The sequence below is a fragment of the Puma concolor genome, chromosome A1, assembly GCF_028749965.1.
Source record: "Puma concolor isolate L17-30 chromosome A1, mPumCon1.1.hap2, whole genome shotgun sequence".
In the NCBI taxonomy this organism is placed as follows: Eukaryota; Metazoa; Chordata; class Mammalia; order Carnivora; family Felidae; genus Puma; species Puma concolor.
Genome location: NC_141667.1, coordinates 59,182 through 82,735, shown reverse-complemented (window position 1 = coordinate 82,735; position 23,554 = coordinate 59,182). Strand labels below are relative to the sequence as shown.

At 49.1% G+C, this 23,554-nt stretch overlaps 1 protein-coding gene across 3 annotated transcripts in view; it reads right to left on the bottom strand.

Moving 5' to 3' along the window:
* PLEKHG4B (pleckstrin homology and RhoGEF domain containing G4B) overlaps positions 1-23,554 on the bottom strand; it is an 82,578-nt gene that overhangs the window by 20,675 nt on the left and 38,349 nt on the right. For all 3 annotated transcript variants that reach the window (XM_086674861.1, XM_086674866.1, XM_086674875.1), the window contains 7 exons: positions 17,833-19,006; positions 13,311-13,502; positions 12,656-12,779; positions 7,750-7,843; positions 2,575-2,661; positions 483-599; positions 120-218 (listed from right to left, as the gene is read on the bottom strand). In XM_086674861.1, the coding sequence (XP_086530987.1) occupies positions 120-218; positions 483-599; positions 2,575-2,661; positions 7,750-7,843; positions 12,656-12,779; positions 13,311-13,502; positions 17,833-19,006 (1,887 nt within the window). The remainder of the gene's footprint in view (positions 1-119; positions 219-482; positions 600-2,574; positions 2,662-7,749; positions 7,844-12,655; positions 12,780-13,310; positions 13,503-17,832; positions 19,007-23,554) is intronic.

Below are 23,554 nucleotides of genomic sequence, written 5' to 3'. Positions count from 1 at the left end.
GGCTAAGCCTCTATGTTCCCACCTGCCTACCTGTGAAATAAAATAAAATAATAAAATAAAATAAAATAAAATAAAATAATAAAATAAAATAAAACAAAACAAAATACATGAGAACCTACCTGTGCTGTGCTTAGAGTCCTGTGGGTGTTTAGGGATCGGACTGAATTTTGCAGGAAAACAATGGCATCCTCACAGTTTGTGGTAAAGGGCTCCAGCTTCTACCGTGGCAGTAGAGGTAAGAGACGATAATACAGTTAGTGCCCACAGATGCACCGGGGTGCAGCACCCTCCCCACCCAGGGTTGGACTTCAGTGGCACTCCCAAGCCTGCCACAGTGTGGCTGTCCAACAGCCTGTGAATGGCAGCTGTGACAGGCGTGACACTCAGGGTGGGGACACCTGCTTCAGGTGTGAGTAAAAATATCTGCATGAGGAGAAGTCCTAGGACACTGGCAGGTACAGTGGCTGTAAGTTGCACCTTACCCTACGGAAGCAGATCCAGTCACTGTGGCTGTAGGGGAAAGAGCCATCGAGGTCTGCGGTCAGCTGGGAGCTGTCAACAAGTTTGTGCAAGGCCTTCAGGGAGCCCACCACCTCACACTGCCAAGGAGAAGTGTTTATTGGTTATGGCCACAGAGGCATCCATCGGAAAGACCACTGCGATGGCTCACTCCTGGGAGAACTACCACCAAGAGGGCTGAGAGGCAGGTTTAGGATCCAGTGACTCTACCTTGCTGGTGGCATTAATGGGCTGCATGTGGTTGGGCATAGGAATGAAGGTGTGGAGAATGAAAGGAAACGGGCAGAAAAGAGAGTGATAGAAAGCTTCCAACTAAGACCAAAAAATGGAAAAATCGAAAAGAAAGAGAGGGCAAGATAACAGGGGAGATGGGAATGGTCAAGAGGAGGAAGGGATGGTGAGGAATCAGAGATGCGTCACTCTGAGAGGGCAGAGTTGGCCCTTCCCAGATGACTCCAGACAAAGTATAAGAACCACTGGAAAGCTCCAGAGGGTGAACAAAGCCAGACTTAGTGAGCAAGGCGACTGAAACGTGGATGAAGGGATCAGTGTGGGGTGAGCTCCCTATTTGCATGGCTCTGGCCTGAAGGTGGGATGCCAACACATTGAGACTGGATTGACTAAGGCTCTGATAAAAAACAGGCATCTTTCTGGCCTGAAGATCCAGAAAATAGAGCTAGGGAGGAATGTGGACATTGAGTCGCACAAGGTGGAAAGCCAGGGAAAGGGAGCTCCAGTCATATGTAAACCCTACCCAGGACTCTGGCTGACCCTGAACCAAGTGTACATGGGAAAGACTCTGGGCAGCTGAAGGCAAAAAGAAATGAGCTGGACCTACACAGGGGGCAGTTTTCAGTTCAAGTGCAACCAAGTTAACAGCATGCTAAAGGTTTGTAATAGAATCCAGAGTCAGTATATTGAATAATACTCAATAGAATATTCACATGTCCAGAATACAACACAAAATTACTGGACATATGAAGAAGCAGAAAAAATGTGACTTGTTCTCAAGGGCAATGACAATCAACAGAGGTCAACTCAGAAAAGACCTGGATGTTAGAATTATTAAAGAAGGACTTTAAAGTAGCAATTATGACTATGCTCAATGGTATAAAGGAAAAATGCTTGCAATTAATGAGAGGATAGGAAATCTTAGCAGAGACAGAGAAAATGTATTTTAAAACCTACCAGAAATTTTATAGTTGAAAAATACAATATCTGAACTAAAAATTCATTGGATGGGTTTAACAGCTGAATGGAGGTGAATAGAGTATGGAGTTAGTGACCTTGAAGACAGATCAACAGAAACAATCTGATCTGAAGAAGAGAGAGAAAAAAATTGGGGGAAAAAAAGATTCTCAAAAACCTATGGGGCAATATCAGTATGTGTACTTGAAATCCTAGAGCAAGAGGAGAGAATGAGGCAGAAAAAACATTTCAAGAAATAATGAATGAAAACTTCCTAAATTTGGTGATAGACATAAATTTAAAAATTCAAGTTTACCCAACCTAACAGGGTAAATATGAAGAAAACCATGCCTAATCACATTATAGTCAATTTTCTGAAAAGAAAGAGAAAATCTTGGAAGTAACCAAAGGAAAATGACACATACTCTATAGATGAACAATTATTTGAATTCCAACAAACTTTTCATCAGAAACTATGGAGGCCGGAAGACAACAGAACGACACCTGTAAAGTGCTGGAAAAACAAACAAAAAACTACTGTCAGGCCAGAATCCCATACCTAGCAAAAAACCCTTCAAGGCATAATAAAGAGTTTTTAGATAAAAGAGAAAGAAGCAAGAAGAAAGAAGAGGGAAAACAAATGAGGTGGATAAGAAAAATTAGATTTTCACAAGTTTTCTGATATTTTGCTCTGTACGGCTCCTGCAAATAATTAGGGAATCACAGATGGGTTTTCAGGCTCTTATATGGATGCAGTCACAACTTACATGAAGCTTCCCATTTGTTTTATCTCATGTAGGTACTGTAATATTTACTTGTATGCATCACTCAGAGTCATATCTAATGCTGAGGGTCTGAAACTATTACCTGAATTATTCCATCCTTGTCAGGCCTAAATGCTGATTCTTTATTCATCAAGAACACAATACTATGAATTATGGGAGGAGCTGTGTTCTGAAATAAGAAAGAAATACTGATTAGCTTTGTAATTTTTTACTTCATTGAGTTTATAGAGTTGTCTAGGTTAGGTGGGTACTATTTCTTCCTTGGTACCTAGAATGCATAATATGTAATTGTGCCTTAAATGTAAGCTACTTGCTCTTATGAATTTTTAATGTAATCAAGTTTATTGGTTATAATTTACATAGAATAAAATTCACCCTTTTAATGTAGAGTTCTCTGAATTTCGATATAACTTATAGTCACGTAACTACCACCACAGTCAAGATACACAACAGTTTAGCGTCCCCCAAATTACCTTATCTCCTTTGTTGAGCCCACCAACCTCTGGCAGCTACTGATCTGTTTTCTATCTCAATAAGTTTGTCTTTTTAGGATATCAAATACGTAGATTCATATAGTATTGACTTCTTTCACTTACCACAATGCATCTGAGATGCATCCATGCTGTAGATGTCAGTAGTTCATTTCTTTCTACCACGTAGTAGTATTCCATAGCATGCATTCACCCATTCACCAGCTGGAGGACATGTGGGTTATTTCCAGTTTGTGGCAATCATAAATAAAGCTACTATAAACTCCATGTGAACGTGAGTTTTCACTCCTCTTGGTAAATATCTAGCAGTAGGATTGTTGGGTCATATGATAAATGCATGTCTAACTTCTGAAGAAACCAGAGTGCTTGTGCCATTTTGCATTTCCATGAGCAATGCCAAGCCCTTGCTATTGCCAAGTTTTGTTGTGTGTGTGTGTGTGTGTGCGTGTGTGTGTGTGTGTGTGTGTGTGTGTGTGTGTTACCTCATTCTGGTTTTAAGTTGCATTTCTCCAATGACTGCTGATGTTGAACACATTTGTATGTGCTTATTTCCCATTCATATGTCTTCTTTGGTGAAGTGTGTTCAAATCTTTGCCCTTATTTCATTGGGTTGTTTGTCTTATTACTGGGTTTGGAGATTTTGTATATTCCAGATATATACAGATCAGAACTTTATCAGATCTGTTTTGCATTTTCTCCTGCCTCGCAGCTTGCATTTTCATTTTAGTAATGGTGACTTTTGAGGAAAAGTTTTCCATTTTGATGAAGTCCAGCTTACCCTGTTTTTCTTTTGGGATCATGGTGTTGTCGTAGCTAAGAAATCTTTACCTGACCAAGGACACGAAGATTTTCTCCTGTTTCCTTCTGATGCTTTTGTAGTCTTAGATTGTACATGAAGATCTATGAGCCACGTGTAATTTTTTATATTGTATGAGGTATGTGTTGAGGATTTTTGCTTCTTTTGCATAGAGATGTCCAATTGTTCCAACCTTACTTGTTTTTTTTTTTTTTTGATGTGTTTATGACTTTAAACAAACCTTTTCCGTTTCTGTTTGCTAGATTGTATTGAGGCCAGATTGTTCAGCAATGAAATTCTTTTATGTACATAGTGCTCCTTCACTCATATTCCCCAAAGCTTTACTTTTTAATAGTTTCTCATAGTGATAAACAGAGTTTACACTTTTTGTAATCTCCGATTTTGATCTGCTATTTTGACTGGATAGGCCTCAGAAATTACTGATATTTTTCATTTGTATCAAATTCATCTTATATATTTACATTTTTATGTGACTTCTTGTGGATGACATTCCATAAATATTTGTTGAGTGAATAAGCCATAGAAAAACCCATAGAAAAATATTCTTGCTTTTTTATTTCATGGTCATATTCTATTTCTCTCACGCAGTTTAGCTACAATTTTCAGTTATAAGGAATTAAAACTACAAACAGTTTTGCAAAGTGTTTTATATTTCTCATATATAACTTCTTGAGTGAATTTTTACTATTAGGATTTGTCGCTATTGCCAAGAAGTGAGAACACAATTAGTGCCTTAGGACAATTGTCAGTATCAGTTTGCAGAAGTTGTGCTGTGGATGGGGTAGGAATCAGCAATTGTTAGCATTTTCTTCTACCAAGAAAAGAAGAAATCATTAGTTACTTTTTGAAATGGAAAGCTTCTGATGGTATTTGAACTTTAATAATTAAAAAAAAGCTGAAGTATAGTTTCTTGAGGTAGTTTCTGTGAGAAAATTTAACTACTTCTGTGTGTAACTCAGAAATGAAATTGAAAATGGAAGCATAACCCTCAAACTCGAGCTTATGTTCATGCCTCTCACTCGGAGAACAAACCCTGCTGTTGCTGAGCCAAAGCCAGGGGGCTGGGGGCCGACACCTGCCACAATGGGAAGCCTCCAGGCCTCAGGGCAGTCCAAATGCCAGCATCCAGACAACGGAAGAGAAGTTGATTTCCTGAAGTTGCTTACAAGATTTGCTTCTGATAAAAAGTTACAGATGCAGCAGAAGTTTCTCCAGGTTCTGCTTGGGGAGAACTGTGGGTGGAGGGGGCCATCTTACTTGGGGCTCATTGTCCCGCTGTGGGACCCAAGTGGCACAGGACTTAAGGGAAGTCTGAACAAACAGAAACGTCGGGAAGGGGTGTGTTTACAAAGATAAAAGGTAAGCGGTTCTGGTCGACAGCTGAAGGGCTCTAGGCCTACACGTGGGCCCTGCCCGGGTCTCACGCACAGCAGAACAAGCGGACGCTAAGCCTGTGCATCGGCAGGGAGGGCTCAGCCATCTCTGTTTGAGACCAGACACTTAAGTTGCAAGTTTTTATCGGGTGCCAAAGCAGCAGAACCGCCACAGTCCTAACTTCAGGAAATGCCCGCAGACGCTGCAGACTTGCGTCAGCATCTTCCTGGTCACGCAGCCCCGCTGTGCTCCAGGTCCCACACGCATCATGCATATGACACAGCACGGCGAGGCGGCTGCGTGTGCAGCGTTCTTCCTAGGACTCAAGTAACCTCTCACAAAGTCAGTGCCATGCTGGGCGCAGCACAGGGACATCCTGCGGGAGCGGAGATGGTGATACTGATCCCTCCGGACCAGCCCCACCCTGGGCACAGGGCCTCACTGTGCACCTGCCCGGGTGTGTGCCCACGATCCTGCCCTGGAATCTGTACCTTGTCTCTCAATACCGGTCCGGGAATGACAAGGCGCTATCAGAGTTCCCTGAGTCCCTTGCTGTGAAAGGTGCCCCAGCACAGCCCCCGCCGGCCTCACAGGGCTCTGGCCACAGGGTTCAGACTCGCCCCACACGTGCCCCCCCGCCCCCCCAACCTCCCTGCCGGCGAAGAGCCAGAGGCTCCATCACCACCAGCTGGCCTGGGAGGGTGTTGTCCTGGGCCTGGCGGCAAGTTGCTGCTGGATTCCAGGCTTCCTTCCCCTGAAAACAAGTTTCAAGCCCTCCTCATCAAAAGCCGCCTCCAGGCAGTAAGGACAAAAGTGACCCGGATGAGCGGGGCTGGAAAAGGTCCGAGGAGGAGGAGCCCGGGGACCCGGCATATGAGAAGCAGGACCCCTTGCCCACGGCCACCCCTGGGGCTGAGGGTGGAGGACACTCTGAGGAGACAGCGCGGGCGGCAGGCAGGCGGAGGCCGAGAGACGCTCCCTCACGCTCCGGCTGGACTCCACTGGCCGACTGGGCAGCCCCCACACCCCCTCATCAGGACGGTGAGCTGTTCCCACCAGCACAGGAAGCAGACAGACGCTTTCTGGGAATCCGGTCACAACTTCCGGTTGCGGCTTCAAACTCAGGTCAGCCACAATGACATTTTAGCTTGGTTTTGAAGGCAAAACCAAAGAAAAGTTGTTTTTCTCCCCTGCTTTCGCAAGTTGCAACGTATAGGGTGCTGAGGTGATTAACTGGTGTGAGGCATTCGCTCCTGAGGAGGGTGCGTCTCAGACACACATAAAGCACACCCTACTGTCCACTCTGGTTGCCACGCCCAGGCCTCCAGGTTAACACCTTCTTTCTGCAAAATCACAGGACGCCTGGGAAACCCTGTAGTCACCAACACGGCTGTTCGTCCTTTCAGCAGACCTTCCCTCAAAATGTTCGAAAAGTGGACATTCCCCTAACTTCCCAGAAGACTTCCAGCAACTTCTCAGTCTTTGTTGGTATACAAAATTGCACGTGGTTAAAAAAAAAACAAAACAGAACCTCAAAGGGATTTCAAAGCCTTGAGCAGAATATGAGCATCAAATTGGATTATATCCTGGATTCTGATTTTTGAGCCGAGCCGTTGGTTGAAAGCAGGGGAAATGAGCAACAGGGATTATGTGCTTCCAAAGTCCTTCGTGGAAACTGAATTTTAGCACGTCAAACCTGTCACTCCGCGTTAGAGCTGCTGACTTGGGCTTTGAAGGTAGGCACTGTGCACCCATCTGCTGAGAGCCCGCTTCTCCCACTGAAATGCAGTGAGCTCTGTTCTGAGAGCCAGCTCTTGCCCTGACCTGCACCTCTGGGTCGGCTGTTTCTTCCTCGGGAATTTGCTACTTCACTCGTGCATACGACAGGGGTTGCACCACCGCCAGCACCCTGACCAGGCACGTCCTCTGCTGCTAACCTTCCCCGCTGCCGCGCTCCCACCTAGGCCTGGCCTCCCCCAGCCCCTGCTCCATGCATAGTCGGCCTGCCTGCCCGGGCTCTTCTCTCCTTTCCCCACACACTGCTCTCTAGCTGACCCCGTGCACTTCCAGATGTGTCCCATCCTCTACCATGGAGTCTTTCCCGGGAAGAACTTCCATTTGACGTCCCCAGACTCAGGAATCTGGATAGAGCGGTGACCCGAGTCTGGCAGCGTTAGCAGAGACCCAACAGAGAGAACAGCTCTTAACTGAGGGAGAAGGTGGGACCCCAGACCCCAGCACAGTGCTTTGCACATGACGCCGGATAGGAGCTGCTGTGGAGGGAAGGGGGTCATGCCTGCATGGGCCGGTCCTGGCTGGTCCTCTTTTAAGGTCTGCAGTGGTAACCCCAGGAGGTGGACAGGAAACTCCTACCTGGTAACTGCCCGACCTCGAGGGAGCACACTGTTGATGGATACAGGAGTGGGCTCTTGGCTGCTTTCGGTGTCTACACTCAGGACGCTCACCTCATCCTGAGATTCATTCTCAGCTGCTCCTGGGTCATGAAGGCGCCCCTTGTGGCCCACACAGCCTTGAGATGCTAAGCCCCCCAAGGACAGGAGTTGCCCTGACTCACCTGAAGTCCTGCCAGGGCCCGGGAGAGAGCAGGCGTGGCCGGACCCTTGCGAGCGTCCACCAGAATGACCAGCCCCAGCTCCCGCACCTCCTTCCTGGAGACAGAAAGACTGTGTTAACCATTGCAGGTGAAATCTCTTCCAAAATGAGCTTCTTCATCTCTCAGGAAGATACATCCTTGCCTAGATGCCCCTGGCTCTACAAGTTCGAGATTCCTGACACATGTCTATACTTTCTGAGGAATCAAGATGCTTGCTGGGGGGAGAAAGGGCAGTGGAGCCCACTGTGGTCAGTCCTGTCCGACAGCCTCTCCAGGCAAGGGGAGCCGGCCGCACGTCTGCATCTCCTGGGGTTGCTTTCTCTCCCCACCACCCTCCCCCAGAGCTTTGATTGTTTGTTCAGGCTTTAATACGACATGGAATTCACTCTGATGGCGTGAACAAGGACCAGGTTGTTCTCAAGACCAGTCATTTGGCTCATCACATTTTCAGAGCTAAAGTGGGACAGCAGAACATCCTCTAAAGCTGAAAATACTGCCAGGTGCTTTTCACAACCCCACTTAAAAGCTCTGGGGTGCCTGGGAGGCTCAGTTGGTTGAGTGTCTGACTATTGACTTTGGTTAGGGCATTATCCCAAGGTTGTGGGATTGAGCCCCACATCGGGCTCAATGCTGAGCATGGAGCTTAAGATCCCCTCTGCCTCCCTTCTCACCCTGCTCGTACACTTTTTCTCTAAAACAAAACAAAAACAAAAAAGGGGACACCTGGGTGGCTCAGTTGGTTAAGTGTTGACTGCAACTCAGGTCATGATCTCCTGGTTTGTGGGTTGGAGCCCCACGTCGGGCTCTGTGCTGACAGCTCAGAGCCTGGGGCCTGCTTCGGATTCTTGTCTCTCTCTCTCTCTCTCTCTCTCTCTCTCTCTCTCTCTGCCCCTCCCCCACTTGTGCTCTGTCTCTCTCAAAAATAAACATTAAATTTTTTTTTAAGTTTAAAAAAATGCTCTTTCCCCACTGTGATGATGGTAAGCTTTAGTTATTTTTTTAAAGTTTATTTATTTATTTTGAGGGGGGGTGGGCAGAGAGAGAGGGAGAGAGAGAATCCCAAGAAGGCTCCATGCTGTCAGCACAGAGCCCGACACGGGGCTTGATCTCACAAGCCATGAGATCATGACCTGAGCTGAAATCAAGAGTTGGACGCTTAACTGACTGAGCCACCCAGGCGCCCCTAAACTTTAGATCTAAATAGGACAAAACAATAGGCTAGGGCGAGGCGATGTATCTATTCCCAAAGTTTCTGTTCCTTGGCAAGCTTCTCCAGCCCCACCTTCCAGGATCACTAATATTCGACCTCAGCCGTATGTGTGGGTGCTGGTCTGAGACAGCATGCTCACTCCGGCCCGCTCACACAAAGCTGGTCGAACTGCACATCACAGCAAAGCCATGTCCTGGCCAAAAGGGCGAGTGTGCCCCACAGTCAGGGTGTGTTCGATTTCGGCGTGGCTGCTAAAGAATACTTCTGAAGGGGGTGCTTCTCGGGGAAGCGAGTGTACCGAGGCCAGAGTAGAGAGTGGTGTTCCGGCATCAAAGCCGGATTCAGGAAAGGCAAGCTGGGAGAACACCCCCATCTCAGCGCCCCCCTCAGCCTGCCAGCTTAGCGCCCAGGCCTCCTCTGCTGCAGAAACCACGTTGCCTCCTGGTGGCTGGAGCACTGGAGTCTACGTCTCTGGGAGCGGTCCCGGCAGTGCTGTCAGGAGCCGGGCAGGACGCCCGCTTCCACTTCCGGTGTCCCTCCTGCTCCCCAGTGGCCTCCCTCTTCCGACACCCCCACCCCGCTCTCTCTTCATCCCCGAAGTCTCCCGTGGTGCCTGCATCTGCGTCTCAAAGTCTGCTTCTGGCCTCAGAGGCAGGACCAGGTCTTGCCGCCACCACACAGGCTTGCTCAGCGTGGGAACTTACCCCTGCAGGCTCCAGACCACACGCTCTCCTCCACCCATCTCATCCACTTGGCAGCTTTGCTGAAGGGGAGGCCGCCGAGGGGACAAGCCAGCCCTTCCCTGGGGGCTGCTTCCTGGGTTCGAGGACTGCTGGGTCCTCCACTGGCTGGGAGGGACCCACTGACTCGTTCCCGCGTAAACACCAGTTCGGGATTAGAAGGGGGGGAATGCCCCCAGACCACCCAGCGTGAACCCCCACACAAAACTTGCTTCTCTCTCTGCCTGCCTCCCGTGGTAGATGGAGCTGGCTGGCTTAACTGCTCCGCCCCCTGCCTCACGCTCGTGCACAGGCAGCCTGAAGCCGCCCCCAGCCTGGCTCCCCTGGGGCCCCTGGCAATGTGCGGACCTGCCCTAGACACCCTGGGTCTGCACTTCTGCGGACTGCGTTCCTGCACCACCCTGGCCTCTCCATCTGCAGCACGCTGGGTAAGTGTGGCCTTCATGCCAGGGGCACAGGCTGCCCACATGGAGTCTTCAGTCCCCACTCCTGCCTCCTGCTCAGAAAGCGACCAGCTGCTCTGGGGCTTTGTGTATGTTCTTCCTTCTGCTCAGAATGTCCTTCCCTTCTTGTCTGCAGACACTCGCCATGCTCAAGGACACAGACATGTCGGGAAGTCCCCATCCCCGGCTGAGGCTGCAGCTCCCTCCCAGCACTGTGGGCTTGTCTTATGTCGGGAGACACGACAGTTTGGGTTCGTTCCCATGAGTGTCTCCTAGAGGGTAAGACTCATATCCTGTCCTCTTTTGTATTCCCAAGTAAGTGGTAGATGGATGGACGGATGGATGGATTCCTCCATTGCACAGGACGTTAGATGGATGACAGCCAAGATCCACTCTAATTTTAAGATTCTGTGTATCTAAGAGTTTGATGGAAGTCTATCCACAAGGCACGCTCACCCTATAACTCAGCTGCAGTAACAGTTGACCACACACTGCTGGGCACTCTTCCTAGTAATGAGTGCTGACACCTCGGGTACTTCATTCTGACCGCCGAAGGCTCGTGTCATATCCCACAAGGTGGATTTCAGCTCCTCAAGGTGCAATAGGCAATCAGGATGCTAACCAAGTTACAATGCTTGTGGAGAAATAATCAGCCAAGCCATGAGGCTCCAGCCTGAATTACGCTAAGTGCTTTAGATAATTTAGGTTTTCCTCCACATAGGCTTTCCCCCGGAGCTTCACGAGCTGGTGAACATATCTGCTCTGGGAGGGGAGTGGAGTCATCTGAATTTTCTGTGGAAAAGTCACAGGGCTGCAGAACCAAGGTCAAGTCTTGGCCCTGCCAATCCCTACTGGTACCCTAGCCCCTATTGTTGGTGTTTCATTATAGAAGGGAGAGAACAACACTCGGCCTTACAGGTAAACCAGGCTGAGCATACAGAATGGTACACACCCCAAAAAGTACAGGAGGCTTTCGTCCTTGTCAATCAGGATTGCTTTTCAGTGTGACCCCAAGTCAATTCTTGACCCTCCCTTAAAAGAAAGCTTTTGGCAAATACAAAATGCCATTAACTTAGAGTTTTGGTGTCTACCTGAGGTTCACTAAGTATAAGCTAATGTGAGGGTGAATCTGTATTTTTTTTTTCAGGGTATTTTTTTTGTATTTTTAAATCTGTGCTGAAAGTTAAGTTTGAAATCCCAGGCTCATCCGAAGGCCCGTCATCAGATAACGGGGAACCTTGCTCTGGGAAAGGGGGGGTCAGGGAGCACACTTTCTTTTCCTGCCTAATTGTTCCCGCACTGATTCTACCTATGCTATTTCAGAAGAAATTTCAATATAAAGTTGAGGCAGCACAAAGAGCAAAGGTCACATGTGATGAGGCTTCATGCAACATGTTTCCCACATGAGCTCACCTCATGTGATATGCATTCTGTCACTGGCACTTAGTGAGACTGCATCGTGGGATGGGTCACGAAAATGATGCTCTGGACTCTATGTACTTTACACAGATGATTTCTAATCCCTCTGTGCACCTTTGAGACAACTAGTACCATCCCCGGTTATGCGGAGGAAACAGGCTTATGGAGTTGCACCATCCACCCTAGCCAGTAAGGGCACAGCTGGGATTTGGAGCCGGGCTATCTGACCTTAGAACCAAGCTCGAGGGCTGGGCAATGCCGCCGCCTCCACAGGCTGCCTCCACCCAGCACCTAGGGGACTCTTGGTCTGGGCGCCATAAGGGCCATCCAAACCATGCCTGCATCTGATGGAGTCAAGTACTACAAAAGAACACGCTTCAGCCACCCTTGACTCCCGCTCTCCCGTCTCTGTCCTTGGTCCGTAAGAGATCTGAAGCCATGCTCCAGAGAACTTCACCTATGCAGACCTGTTCCACACGTTGTTGTCACGCAGGATCCAGGAGGTGTGGTTTCCCGGAATTTTGTGCCAGGGAGGTCATGTCTGTCTCGAGGAGCTTGTACTTGTTTCCTGGCATGTGGCATTGCCAAGCTGAACATAAGGCTCAGTTAGAATGCATCGGTCCTTCCTGCTTCTGGGAACCAGGTACTACTCATTGGTAGGATTTCTTCACCTACTTATTCTAAATATTCTGTCTATATCAGTTCAGGTCTTTATCCCAAAAGACATGGAGTGTAAAACATAATGCTTAGAGCAAGTACTGAACACTGCAGAGCAACACAGAATTCAGGGCTCGAGTGTGTGTCAGAGCCTTGATTCAGTGGGGAGAGGTCAGGGTGAGCAGGAGGAGAGGAACACACGAGGGACAGCCGAGGACCTGGAAAAGAGGGGTAGGGGGACGGGAGGTGGGGCCAGTTGGCAGGAGCCCGAAGGGCAGGTGGGAGCTTGCTGCCCATGCCACGAGGGGCCCTCGAGATTGCAGACAGAAACCCCTGCATGAAGCTTGCACTGCATTACCCCAAAGGTCTGAAAGGGGGGGAACCTGCCTCAGTCCCACCTGGGGATGCCGTGGAGGTACCGCAACAGGCGGGTCAGCTCGGCGCTGGAGCTGTGTCTGCTGGACCAGAGCGGGCTCGTTGTGCAGACCTGTACCACTGCTCTCCCTTGGTGATCCCGGGTCCCTGCAGAGACAGAGGGCATCGTGAAAGGGGGAAGCTCCAGTGGGGACATGCATGGCCTCAAGCTTGGGAAATACCATGCTAGAGCCTGCACACTGTTGACGTATTGGCTTAGATGTGAGATCTGCCGGGAGAGGAGGTCACCTGCGCAGGTGGCAGCCGTGCTCACCTAAAAGGGAGGTGGGCATTGCTAAGGGCTGCATGTTTGTGTTCCCCCAAATCCTTACGGTGAAACCTAACCCCCGTGTGGCCTTTTGGAGTTGCTTACATTTTGAGAGTGGAGTCCCATGAATGGAATTTATGCCTTAAAAAAAGACCCCAGAGAGCTCCCTTGCCCCTTCCACGATGTGAGGACACAGTGAAAAAGGTGTTGAGTATGAACCAGGAAGAGGGGCCCTCACTAGAACCTAACTGTGCTGGAATCTTGGACTATCAGCTTCCAGAATAGAGAAATAGAGGTCTGCTGTCTACAAGGTATCCAGTCTGTGGTGTTTTGTTATAGCTGCCCAAACAGAGTCAGGTGGCCATGCTTACCTGGGAGGACGATGACCCCGGACTGCAGGAGCTCCTGGCTGACCTCCAGCACATTCCTGGGTCCCTGCTTGGGTGGGTCTCCTGTGCTGGGCGGCTGTCCTTCTCCCTCTGGGCACAACGGCTCAACAAGCACATCTGAAATCCAGCCAGGAGCACGAGCCCGGAAAGCGTTGCTGTTGGTGTTAACACTGGCTGGACAACAGAAAGACACCCAAAGACGAATTGTTTCTCTGGGTTGAAGGCAGCTGCTCAACTTGCCACAAACACAAGGAGGGAGTCACGTGTGAAAGTAGGGGGTCTAATGGGAACTTGTTCCATTTTTGGTGGGAAACGTCAGCATGCCATACCTTACAGGACAGGTGCATTCTAGAAAAGTAGGGCATGAACAAATATGTAAAAACTGATTATTCTAGTTGCATCAAGAGTGCTCAGTACCTAAACACACTTCAGGGGAATTTTTTTTAGGTTTATTTATCTATTTTGAGAGAGAGAGAGAGAGAGAGAGAGAGAGAGAGAGAGATGTAGCGGAGGAGAGGGAGAGAGAGAGAGAGAGAGAGAGAATCCAAAGCAGGTTCTGCACTGTCAGTGCAGAGTCCAATGTGGAGCCTGAACTCACAAACCATAAGAACATGACCTGAGCTGAAATCGAGGCCTGGATGCTTAACCAACTGAGCCACACAGGTACTCCAGGGAGAAAACTGTTATATTGAATAATGTCATCCTACTTTATTTTCTCATACAGATTTCCCAAAGAGTATCATCAAAATATATCCACAGAGGGTGACAGCACCCTGAGGGCAGGCATCATCATATTGGGGGTGCCTCCCCCTCCTGCATCACCCCAGAGAGGGGGGACCTGGCTCTCCTGTATCACCCTAGAGGGAAGGGCTCATGTTCGTACATCAGTCTGGAGGAGATGGCAGTGGCCATGGCTTTTGGGCTTGCTCCTCAGCCCTGTTTCCACACCGCACTTCACAGGAGATGAGCCATAACACAGACAAACAGATTCAACACCCCCGCCTTGCAATCCTCCAGGGTCTGTGTTGCCCCAGTGGGGGAAGGATGGTCTTGGCCAGAGCTGGTTGGCACCTAAGACCCTGTGGGGCACCCTGAACCAATCCAGGCTTTGCTTTCCTGTCCCTCAGCTTCTTCCGTAACTTCTTTCAGTGCTAGTGTCTCACAACTCTGTGAAGAGTTTTCTCATTACAGTTGGACCAGAAAAGTCGACAGCATTCTCTCCCTCTCCCTCTATATATTTAACACACACACACAAATATATATATTTAAGACATATATATATATATATATATATATATATATATATATATATATATATTTAAAACAACTTTATTGAGGGGCGCCTGGGTGCTCAGTCAGTTAAGCGTCCGAATTCAGCAATTCAGCTCAGGTCATGATCTAGCAGTCTGTGAGTTCAGGCCCTGCGTCAGGCTCTGTGCTGACAGCTCAGAGCCTGGAACTTGCCTTGGATTCTGTGTCTTCCTCTCTCTCTGCCCCTCCCCCACTCACACTCTGTCTCTGAAAAATGAATAAACCTTAAAAAAATTAAAAAAAATAAAACAACTTTATTGAGCTATATTTTACATATACTAAAAGTCACTCCTTTCAAGTATATAATTAAGATTTTTAGCAATTTTACCAAGTGGTGCAACCATCACCACAGGTCGGTTTTAGAACATTTCCATCCCTCCAGAAAGACCCCTCGTGCCCATGTATTGTGAATCCCTACTCCCTCTCCTCACAGCCACCTGTCTACAGTCCTGACCATTTGTACAAATGGAACGAGACACTGCAGGGTGTCTTGTGTCTATCTTCTTTCACTCAGCACAACTACTTTTGCTGATGTCGCCTGTGTCACCCCTTCCATGGGTCTCATCCCATGGTGTGGTGGACCACATTTTGTCTGTCCCTTTACCAGTTGATTGATTACAGTATCCTTGAGACTGAATTTTTTCATGTATGTCCAAATATTTTCTAGAATACATCGCTACTTGTAAAATCTTTGGGTGCCCAAGTGTTTTAATGTTTTAATTCTGCACCGAGCCCAAGCTCTCTCACATGGACGGGGAAGCAGATAACACCTTCATGTGGCACTTTTCTTACTAGACAGCTTCCTAGTTGAGTAGGTCATTCATGTGGGCTTTTCTTGAATTCAGCTTGCAGACTGTGGGAGAGTGAGAGGAGGGGTCTGAGGTCCTGGGGCTACAATATTAAAATGGCCAGGAATAAAAGCAGTACCCTTATGTGGCTAATCAAGAAATAGCTCCCCCCACCTCACCTCACAAGAAATAGCTGCTCAGTTACCACTGGTTGAAGAGGAGAACCAGATAGAACAGGAGGAGCAGCTGGAACAGAGGAGGAACAGCTAGGACAGGAGGAGTAGCTGGAACAGAGGAGGAGTAGCTAGGACAGGAGGAGTAGCTGGAACAGAGGAGAACCAGATAGAAGAGAAGCAGCTGGAACTGAGGAAGAAACTGCTTGCACCGTGGAAGAATGAGTGTTCTGTCACTTGTTCAATTTACGTGCTAGCAGGCGGTTCTAGCTGAGGCATTTTCCTGAGTTGATGAAGACATGAGGCCTAGGACCACACCACCAACTGTGCATTCCAGGGACAAATGTGTGTCCAGGCAGCAAGGATGGAGGGGAACGGCTGGATCAACGAGCCACTGGCTGCTTGCTGGGTGACCGATTGTTGAGGCTCCTCTGCCTGGACCTCTGGTGTCACAGCCCAGTGCTTCCTGGGTGTAAGCAGCATCCTCTTACCACAGGGTCTTTCTTCTTCCTTCCCTGCACCATCAGCAAGAGGAGACAGGAGGAGGAAGAGGGGAAGAGTGCTCTCCCAGGAAGTGAACGCCCAACTTCAGGCGAGGGAGACAAGACTTCTCTCCCCACCAGCCCTCAGCGCAAACTAGTGTATAATCTCTGGAGCTGAGGAGGCAAAGCCCCCTGGGGCCCAGGAGCAATGACCGCTTGGGAGCATCATGACTCTGATGACGAGACTCATGTTTGCAGACGTGCTACTGGACACCCAGGGGGCCAGCAGGCTAAACATGCTTCCACTCGGCAACACTGATTTGTGTGAACTAAACCCGCCACCTCCATGACCGCCAGCTATCCTGACTGCAGTCAAGCGTCTGTGCCCCATGTGCCCCTCTGTCCGAGACGCTGTGCCTGAATGTCCACAGTAGCATTTGCACAGCCAGAATTTCTGTGCGGAGGAACATTTACTTAATTACACTTTAGAGTGACTCGTGAGGACAGAGGCTATCCTCGCTGAGATGAGCTACAAACATGAGTTTTCACTGAGTCATCCAGCATGTGTGTGACTGTGCGTTTTCTACCCTATACCAACAAGAAAAGTTAGGCCCTGGAAACAATGTCCAGGGAGTTCTTGCTTTGTTGAAATTTTAATTGAACTGCAAGGAGGTGGAATGTTCTTTAAAAAGGCTACCCCTAAGCCAGTAGTTTTATTATAACATCTTTCGCAGTAAGTCTGTGTGTGCTCTATGCTGTGGGAATCCTGTCAGAATTTCAGGCATGAGCAGAAACCCTCAATTCAGAAGTGACAGGCCCACCCAGAGGCATGGGCAACTCCCTCCTTGGGCCAAGTGGGCAGGCCAGGGGTTGCCCAGGTGAGGAATCCACAGTTTCTTCACTGTGTGGGATGCCGGGGCTAACCCTGATTTCTTCACTTCCTCCAAAGTTGTTGCTTTTGTCCTTCACAGAACATTTCTTTGTTCGAAAAACGGGAAATAACTGACTTAAGAAATATGTCGTCATTTTTTTTTGTTGTTCTTGATGCCCTGCAAACACTCCTTTAAATAATGTCTTCCCTCCAGAGCATTATGGGAGACGATCCCAGTACTTAGGGTTGTACTTCAGCACATTTGCGGGCCTTTGAGGTGTGAGTAACTTAGGAGCTTGTACTATGAGCGTAGCACCCAACTTACCCACAGGAAAAGGGTATTAATGCAATGTGACAGGGTGAGCAGTGACCCCAAAAGGATGTGTCTACTCCCAGAACCTGTGAACGTCACCTTACTTGGAAAAGGTCTTTGTAGATATGAATAACTGAAGTGCTGGGTGGGCCCTGAATCCAAAGATAGGTGTCTTTTTAAGAGAAAGGAGGAGGTTTGAGGCACAGAGACATCGGGAGAAGATGGAGGGGTGGGGGAGCCCCCTATAGCTGGAAGGACCCTCCCCTAGAGCGTCTGGAGGGAGCACAGCCACGCCAATATCTTGATGTCAGACTTCTGGCCCCAGAACTGACAGGATAAATGTCCTCAGCCCCACTGTCTGCGTTCCTTGTAGCAGCCACAGGGACGGGGCACACACAAACATTGTTTTCAACAGTCGATATGGATGTGGACACAGGCTTCTCCTGTGTCACTGCCCAGAGAAAAGTTACAGCATGGAGTGGGAGAAGGGAAGAGGGGAAGGTGGGGGGAGGGATGTGGCAGGTGGGTTAGGGAGGAGCAGGAAGGGTCAGGGTTGGGGCCGTTACCTGGACTCTCCCCTGTGGTGCAGGAGGGGCCGCTGGAGCCTGCACATCTGGTCCCCTCGGCTTGTCCTCCTAAAAGACCTCCAGGCCTGGTGCTGAGTGAGTGGTGGGAGGCCCGCCGGGCCTCACCTCGGGAGCTCCTGAAGGACCTGTCACAGGACCGAGACCGCCTGGGAAGGGTGCTCCTAGCGGCTCCTGGATCGCTTTCCTGACTTGAGATCTCCCCGTGGTCTCCCCAGAGGCTGGGGGTTTCCTTCTGGGTTCGGCTGGCTGCTGCCCCAGCCGCTATGGTCTCGGAGCTGCAGGCCTCATCCCCAAGGGACTCTTCGGAACTGGAGCCCAGGGGCATGGGGTTCCGCAGGGCCTCCATATAGGACTTCCTAAACCAATGTCTGGCCTCCATGCAGGCTGGGTCCCTGGGTGACTGCCTTCTGGAACTTGGGCTGCCCATGTCCTCACGGACAGTGAGGGCCTGGGGACCATCTCTTTTGTCTGTGGGGTCCAGGCTCTCTCCTGGTCCTTCCCACAAGCCTGGCTCTGAGGGCCCAACCCCTACAAGGCCTCCGTCAGAGCTCCAGAACGTGCTTCTAGGGTTTTCCCACCCAGCCCTTCCTGCGGCAGGCTGGTGGATGGGCTGGTCACTGCCGGGTTGCCCACCACAGTGGGGCAGGGTGGGGGTGTCACTGGGAGGGGTACTCTCATGGGGACGAGTGCTGGCCATGACTGGTGCTGGGGCCAGAGCTTTGGAGGCACTTCTAGGTGGTGGCTGCTCAGGCCTGGGGCAGCTGCGGTGGGGCAGGGCGGTCCTGAATGTTGGGACAAAGATGGGGTCTGTGACACTGCTCCATGGGGTGCGGAAGACGGCGGAGCCTGAGGTCAGCAAGCAGTTTTGCAAGGGGACACCGTTCCGCTCCCCGTTCAGCTGTTCCAGGAACTCTCCTGTGAAGACGCAGCTGTACATGGCCTCAGGGACAGTAACTTCTTCTGAGCCCCGTCCAAGCTGAGAAAGGCATTTTAAAACCAGTCTGGCTGACTGCTTCCCCACTGATGTGACCTGTAGATAGAAGTCCCCAGGCCTGAGCCTAACTCCGCGGAGGGATGCCAGCTGCACCACGACCTTCTCATGGATGCACAGTGGCCAGCCTTCATGGAAGAAGATGAGGCCTGTGTACCTGGCCTGGGATGAGAGAGGGAGGGAAGGAGGTTAGACCTTCGTGGTAGCTCCTCATGGGAGGCTGGGGGGAGGCGGGCAATAGGACAGGAGGGAGGAAGCCACTGGAGGAGCCACCCAGGCAGTCCTACCACAGGCAGCTTGGGGACTCTGGGCCAAGTCTCTCCTAGGAGCCGTCTCCACCTGGGGAAGGGTCTGGGCCCTCACAAGCTCACCACACCAGCCCCTGGTCTAAGCTTCACAGCATTTCTGGCTCTCCTAGGTGCCTACAAGCAGCCCCCCGAGAGCAGGGCTACTTCTGGAATCACAGGGTCAGGGGCACAGTGAGGGGGTGCCAGGACCCACAGGGACACCAACAATATGGGCTGCAATCTCCCACCGAATACAGTGGGTCCTTCTACTTATTTGAAGGAGCCCATGAAGTTTACAACACAGCTGTAGACTATGCAGGTGAGTTCCCAAGCACATCTTTGGAAAGAACTTGCTGTAGAAAAGGTTTCGATGGCAGGACGGATAAGACACAGGCAAACACAGGCAGCGTCTGGCATGGGCAAGAGAGTGTTTGGCAGTTTGGGGAACAAGGGGTGGGACCCCCAAAGTATCAGTAGCTGCAGCTCACACCTAACAGGGGAGCACACTCTTTGGTACCGGTTGTTACCATACACTTTGCTTCTCCCCACTCCAGCACTGACGTATTGCACACACATTATTACAATAATCGAGAAGATGAAAAAGAAGTGATCTCATTCTGATATATCTTGAGGTTTTTTTACTTTTTTTTTTTTTCACCTTGTCCACGCAGGACACAACTTCTCTAGACTGCAGTAACAATGTACATATAACTTAATGTTCCAGTTTGTAGTCATCCTTAGCCAACATTTCTCCATGTTCCTCTTTCATAGTGGCCATGCTGGTGGTGACTTCCTGTTCTCTGTGGGAAATCTACAGGGCTTCTCTTCCTTCCTTCTTTCCTTCCTTCCTTCCTTCCTTCCTTCCTTCCTTCCTTCCTTCCTTCCTTTCCTCCGTGGGAAATCTACAGGGCTTTGCTTCTTTTCTTTCTTTCCTTTTCTCTTCTCTTTTCTTTTCTTTCTCTCTTTTTAGTAGGCTTCACACCCAGTGCAAAACCCAACACAGGGCCTGAACTCACAACTCTGAGATCAACACCTGAGCTGAGATCAAGAGTCAGACATTTAACCACCTGAGCCACCCAGGTGGTTATCTGTTTCTATCATAAATAAGAAATGCAAGCAACATTTCCATGATACCATTTCTTGTTCCTTTATTTTTTAATCTTTTTAAAATGTTTATTTATTTTTGAGAGAGAGACAGACAGAGCGCAAGCAGGGGAGGGGGGGAATGAGTGTCTTTCATGATTCTTGGCAGTATGACCAATTTGTCATCAAAAGACACATTGTCAGCAGTGATGTCACTTTACCAAGATTCAGTAGGACAAGGCTTTTAAAAAAATTATTTTAATGTTTTTTATTTACTTTTGAGAGAGAGAGAGAGAGAGAATGAGCGGGGAAGGGGCAGAGAGAGGGAGACACAGAGTCCAAAGCAGGCTCCAGGCTCTAAGCCGTCAGCACAGAGTCCGACACGGGACCAAACTCCTGAACCACGAGATCATGACCCGAGCCAAAGTCAGATGCTTAACTGGCTGAGCCACCCAGGCTCCCCAGGACAAGCCTTTACATTGAGGAATCTTTTTCTAAACTAGTATACATACTGTGGAATATTGTTGTTTTAATTTGTACTTATGTGATAGTCAAGCCAACACTGTTTTCGATATTTGTTTTTTCTGTAAATTTTCTGTATGTCTTTTTGTTCCTTTTATGAATTGTGGCCTTGTTTTTGCCTTCTTAGTTGCTGTCAGGTTTGTAAAAAAATTGACAATTTTTTTTCTACCCACCATTAGCAAATGTTTGTGTTATGTGTCTATTAGGCACTCATATTTGTCCCAGTTTACTTGCTTTATAGTTATGTTTCTTTCCTCCCTATAGAAGCTTAAATTTTATACAAGTTGAATTTCTTGACTTTTTTGTGGTATCTTTTGTCACCTTAAAACTTAGAGTTTGATGTCTTACTGAAGGTTGCCTTTCGCATTTATGTTAGTTTTCCCAAGAGTTGAGGTTTACAAAATACTTAATGTTTTCATACACCTGGAGTTGGAAATTGTACCTTAAATACACTGGTAGATTCTTTTTTTAGATTTTTAAAAAACGTTTAGTTATTTTTGAAAGAGAAAGCTTGAGCAGGGGAGGGGCAGAGAGAAAGGGAACCTGAGCTGACAGCACTGAGCCAGTTGTGGGGCTCAAACCCACAAACCGTGAGATCATGACCTAAGCCGGACGCTTGACCAACTGAGCCACTCAGGCTCCCCCCACACTGGTGTATTCCTAAGAGTGAAGGCCTCATTAAGCAGGTCCTTGCCGTGTACTCACACTGGGTCGCCAAGAAGGGGGAGGCACTGTCCAACCTCCAGGAGCCACGGCCTGGGAGGAAGGTGAGGGTCTGGTGCAGACACAGCTAGTATTTACTGAGCACCTGCCAGGTACCCTCACACCTGTAGCCCCATTTAATTAAAAATTAAGATTTTTCAGGGGCGCCTGGGTGGCTCAGTTGGTTGAGCATCCGACTTCAGCTCAGGTCATGATCTCATGGTTTGTGAGTTCAAGCCCCGCGTCAGGCTCTGTGCTGCCAGCTCAGGGCCTGGAGCCTGCTTTGGATTCTGTGTCTCCCTCTTTCTCTGCTCTTCCCCTGTTGGCGCTCTGTCTCTCTCTCAAAAGTGAATAAAGATTATTTTTTTAAATTAAGATTTTCAGATTGGAAAAATAATACTCGTGCATTGCAGAAACTGGAGGGTTCAGAAAAAACAAAACAACAATCCCAACACCAATCCCCAGAAGTCAGAATTGTTGACATTTATGTGTGTTTCATTTCATTATTTTTTCTTGTGTATTTTTTCAAATGTTAACAGAGAGAGAGAGAGCCCGCGTGCGTGTGAGAACAAACAGGAGCCGGGCAGAGAGATAGAGAGAGTGAGAGAGGGAGAATCCTAAGCAGACTCCACGCTGCAAGCACAGAGCCCAACGTGGGGCTCGAACCCATGAACCAGCTGACACAAAGAATCGAACACTTAACTGACTGAGCCACCCAGGTGCCCCTTTTCCCGTGTATGTTTAATGGCTGAGATCACATCACAAAAATACAGCAGTGCATGGTAATTTTATCACCTAATGGTATTTCATCAGCCTCTCCTGTGCTATGAGAAACTCTTCGCCCAGACCACTTCAATGCTGCATATTTATTTTCCCCCAATTTTGCTCTGACAAATTAAAATACCATATCCATTGTTGGGCCTGGAGGCCCACCTGGGTGTCACATGCTTCTGTGGAATCTGAGGCCATGGAGCAGGTTGATGGGTGTGGCCATGGCATGGGGTGGAGCCAGTGCCCACCAATCTGGGTGGCCACAGGTGTGGCCAGTGTCCTTGCTATATGGTCAGCACCCACCTCACTCTGGACATGAAGATCCAGGACATCATCCAGCCCTGTGGTCAGCAGCAGTGAGATTCCCAAGGACCACTTTCTCCCAAGGAGAGAAGTCCAACCTGAGCTGTGGCCTAAAGGTATGCAGCTGGGGTCAGTGGTGTGAGCCCCAGGAATGAGCTTCATGACAGAAAGTTCTGGAAGCAGAGGGTCCAAGGCCGACCATCACTGGTAGGTGACCCCTTCCTGGGGGGCCTGAGCAGACTCAAGGTGGGGAGTATGGGAGGACTGTGCAGCCCTCACACCCCAGCCCTGTCACTCCCCCTCCTGGCATGAAAACAGCTCCACTGCCCAGACCCCAAAGGGCACTGCCAGGGAGAAACCACCGAGGCTGGGGAGAGGCTGGCCCCTCTCCTCCTCTGCTCTTTCATGCTACTGCAGGCTGGGTGCAGATGTGAAACAACAGCCCTGGCAGATGTGCTTCCCTCTGTTGGGTGGCTGGGCAGGGGATAAAATGTGCCAAGTATGTGTTGCTGGCATCTTCTGTCTCTGCAGTGGGATGTAATAGCTGTGGAATGGCCTTGAGCAGCTGTGATAGCAGTAGTCATCTTTAACCAACACTGAGTGAAGGCCAACAACACGCTAAGCACTTTGCATCCATGATGGCACTGAACCCTTACTTCACGAGAAGATATGCTGGTTGGGACTCATCAGCTGCAGGTGATGAGATGCCTGCTGAATCTTGGCTAAATGATGGAGAGGAGGAATTCTCTCACTGCAGAGTGTGAAGGACAAAAGCCCCATGGTTGGAGCAGAGGCTCACAGACACCGAGAACTGGGTGCTTTCTCTTTCACAGCCTTCCATGTACATGTGTTTCATTCTGATGCTGGTTACTGCATGGTCCTGGGATGACTTCCCCAGCCTAGTGGTCACACCCTTATACCCAATGTCTCAACCAGGGAAAAGTAGCTTCCTGTGTATTGTCTTTCCTACGGGAGTACGTTCTCATAAATATTCCTGCTCCCAGCAGACTTCTCTTTATCTATCATAGGCCATAAAGGAGCC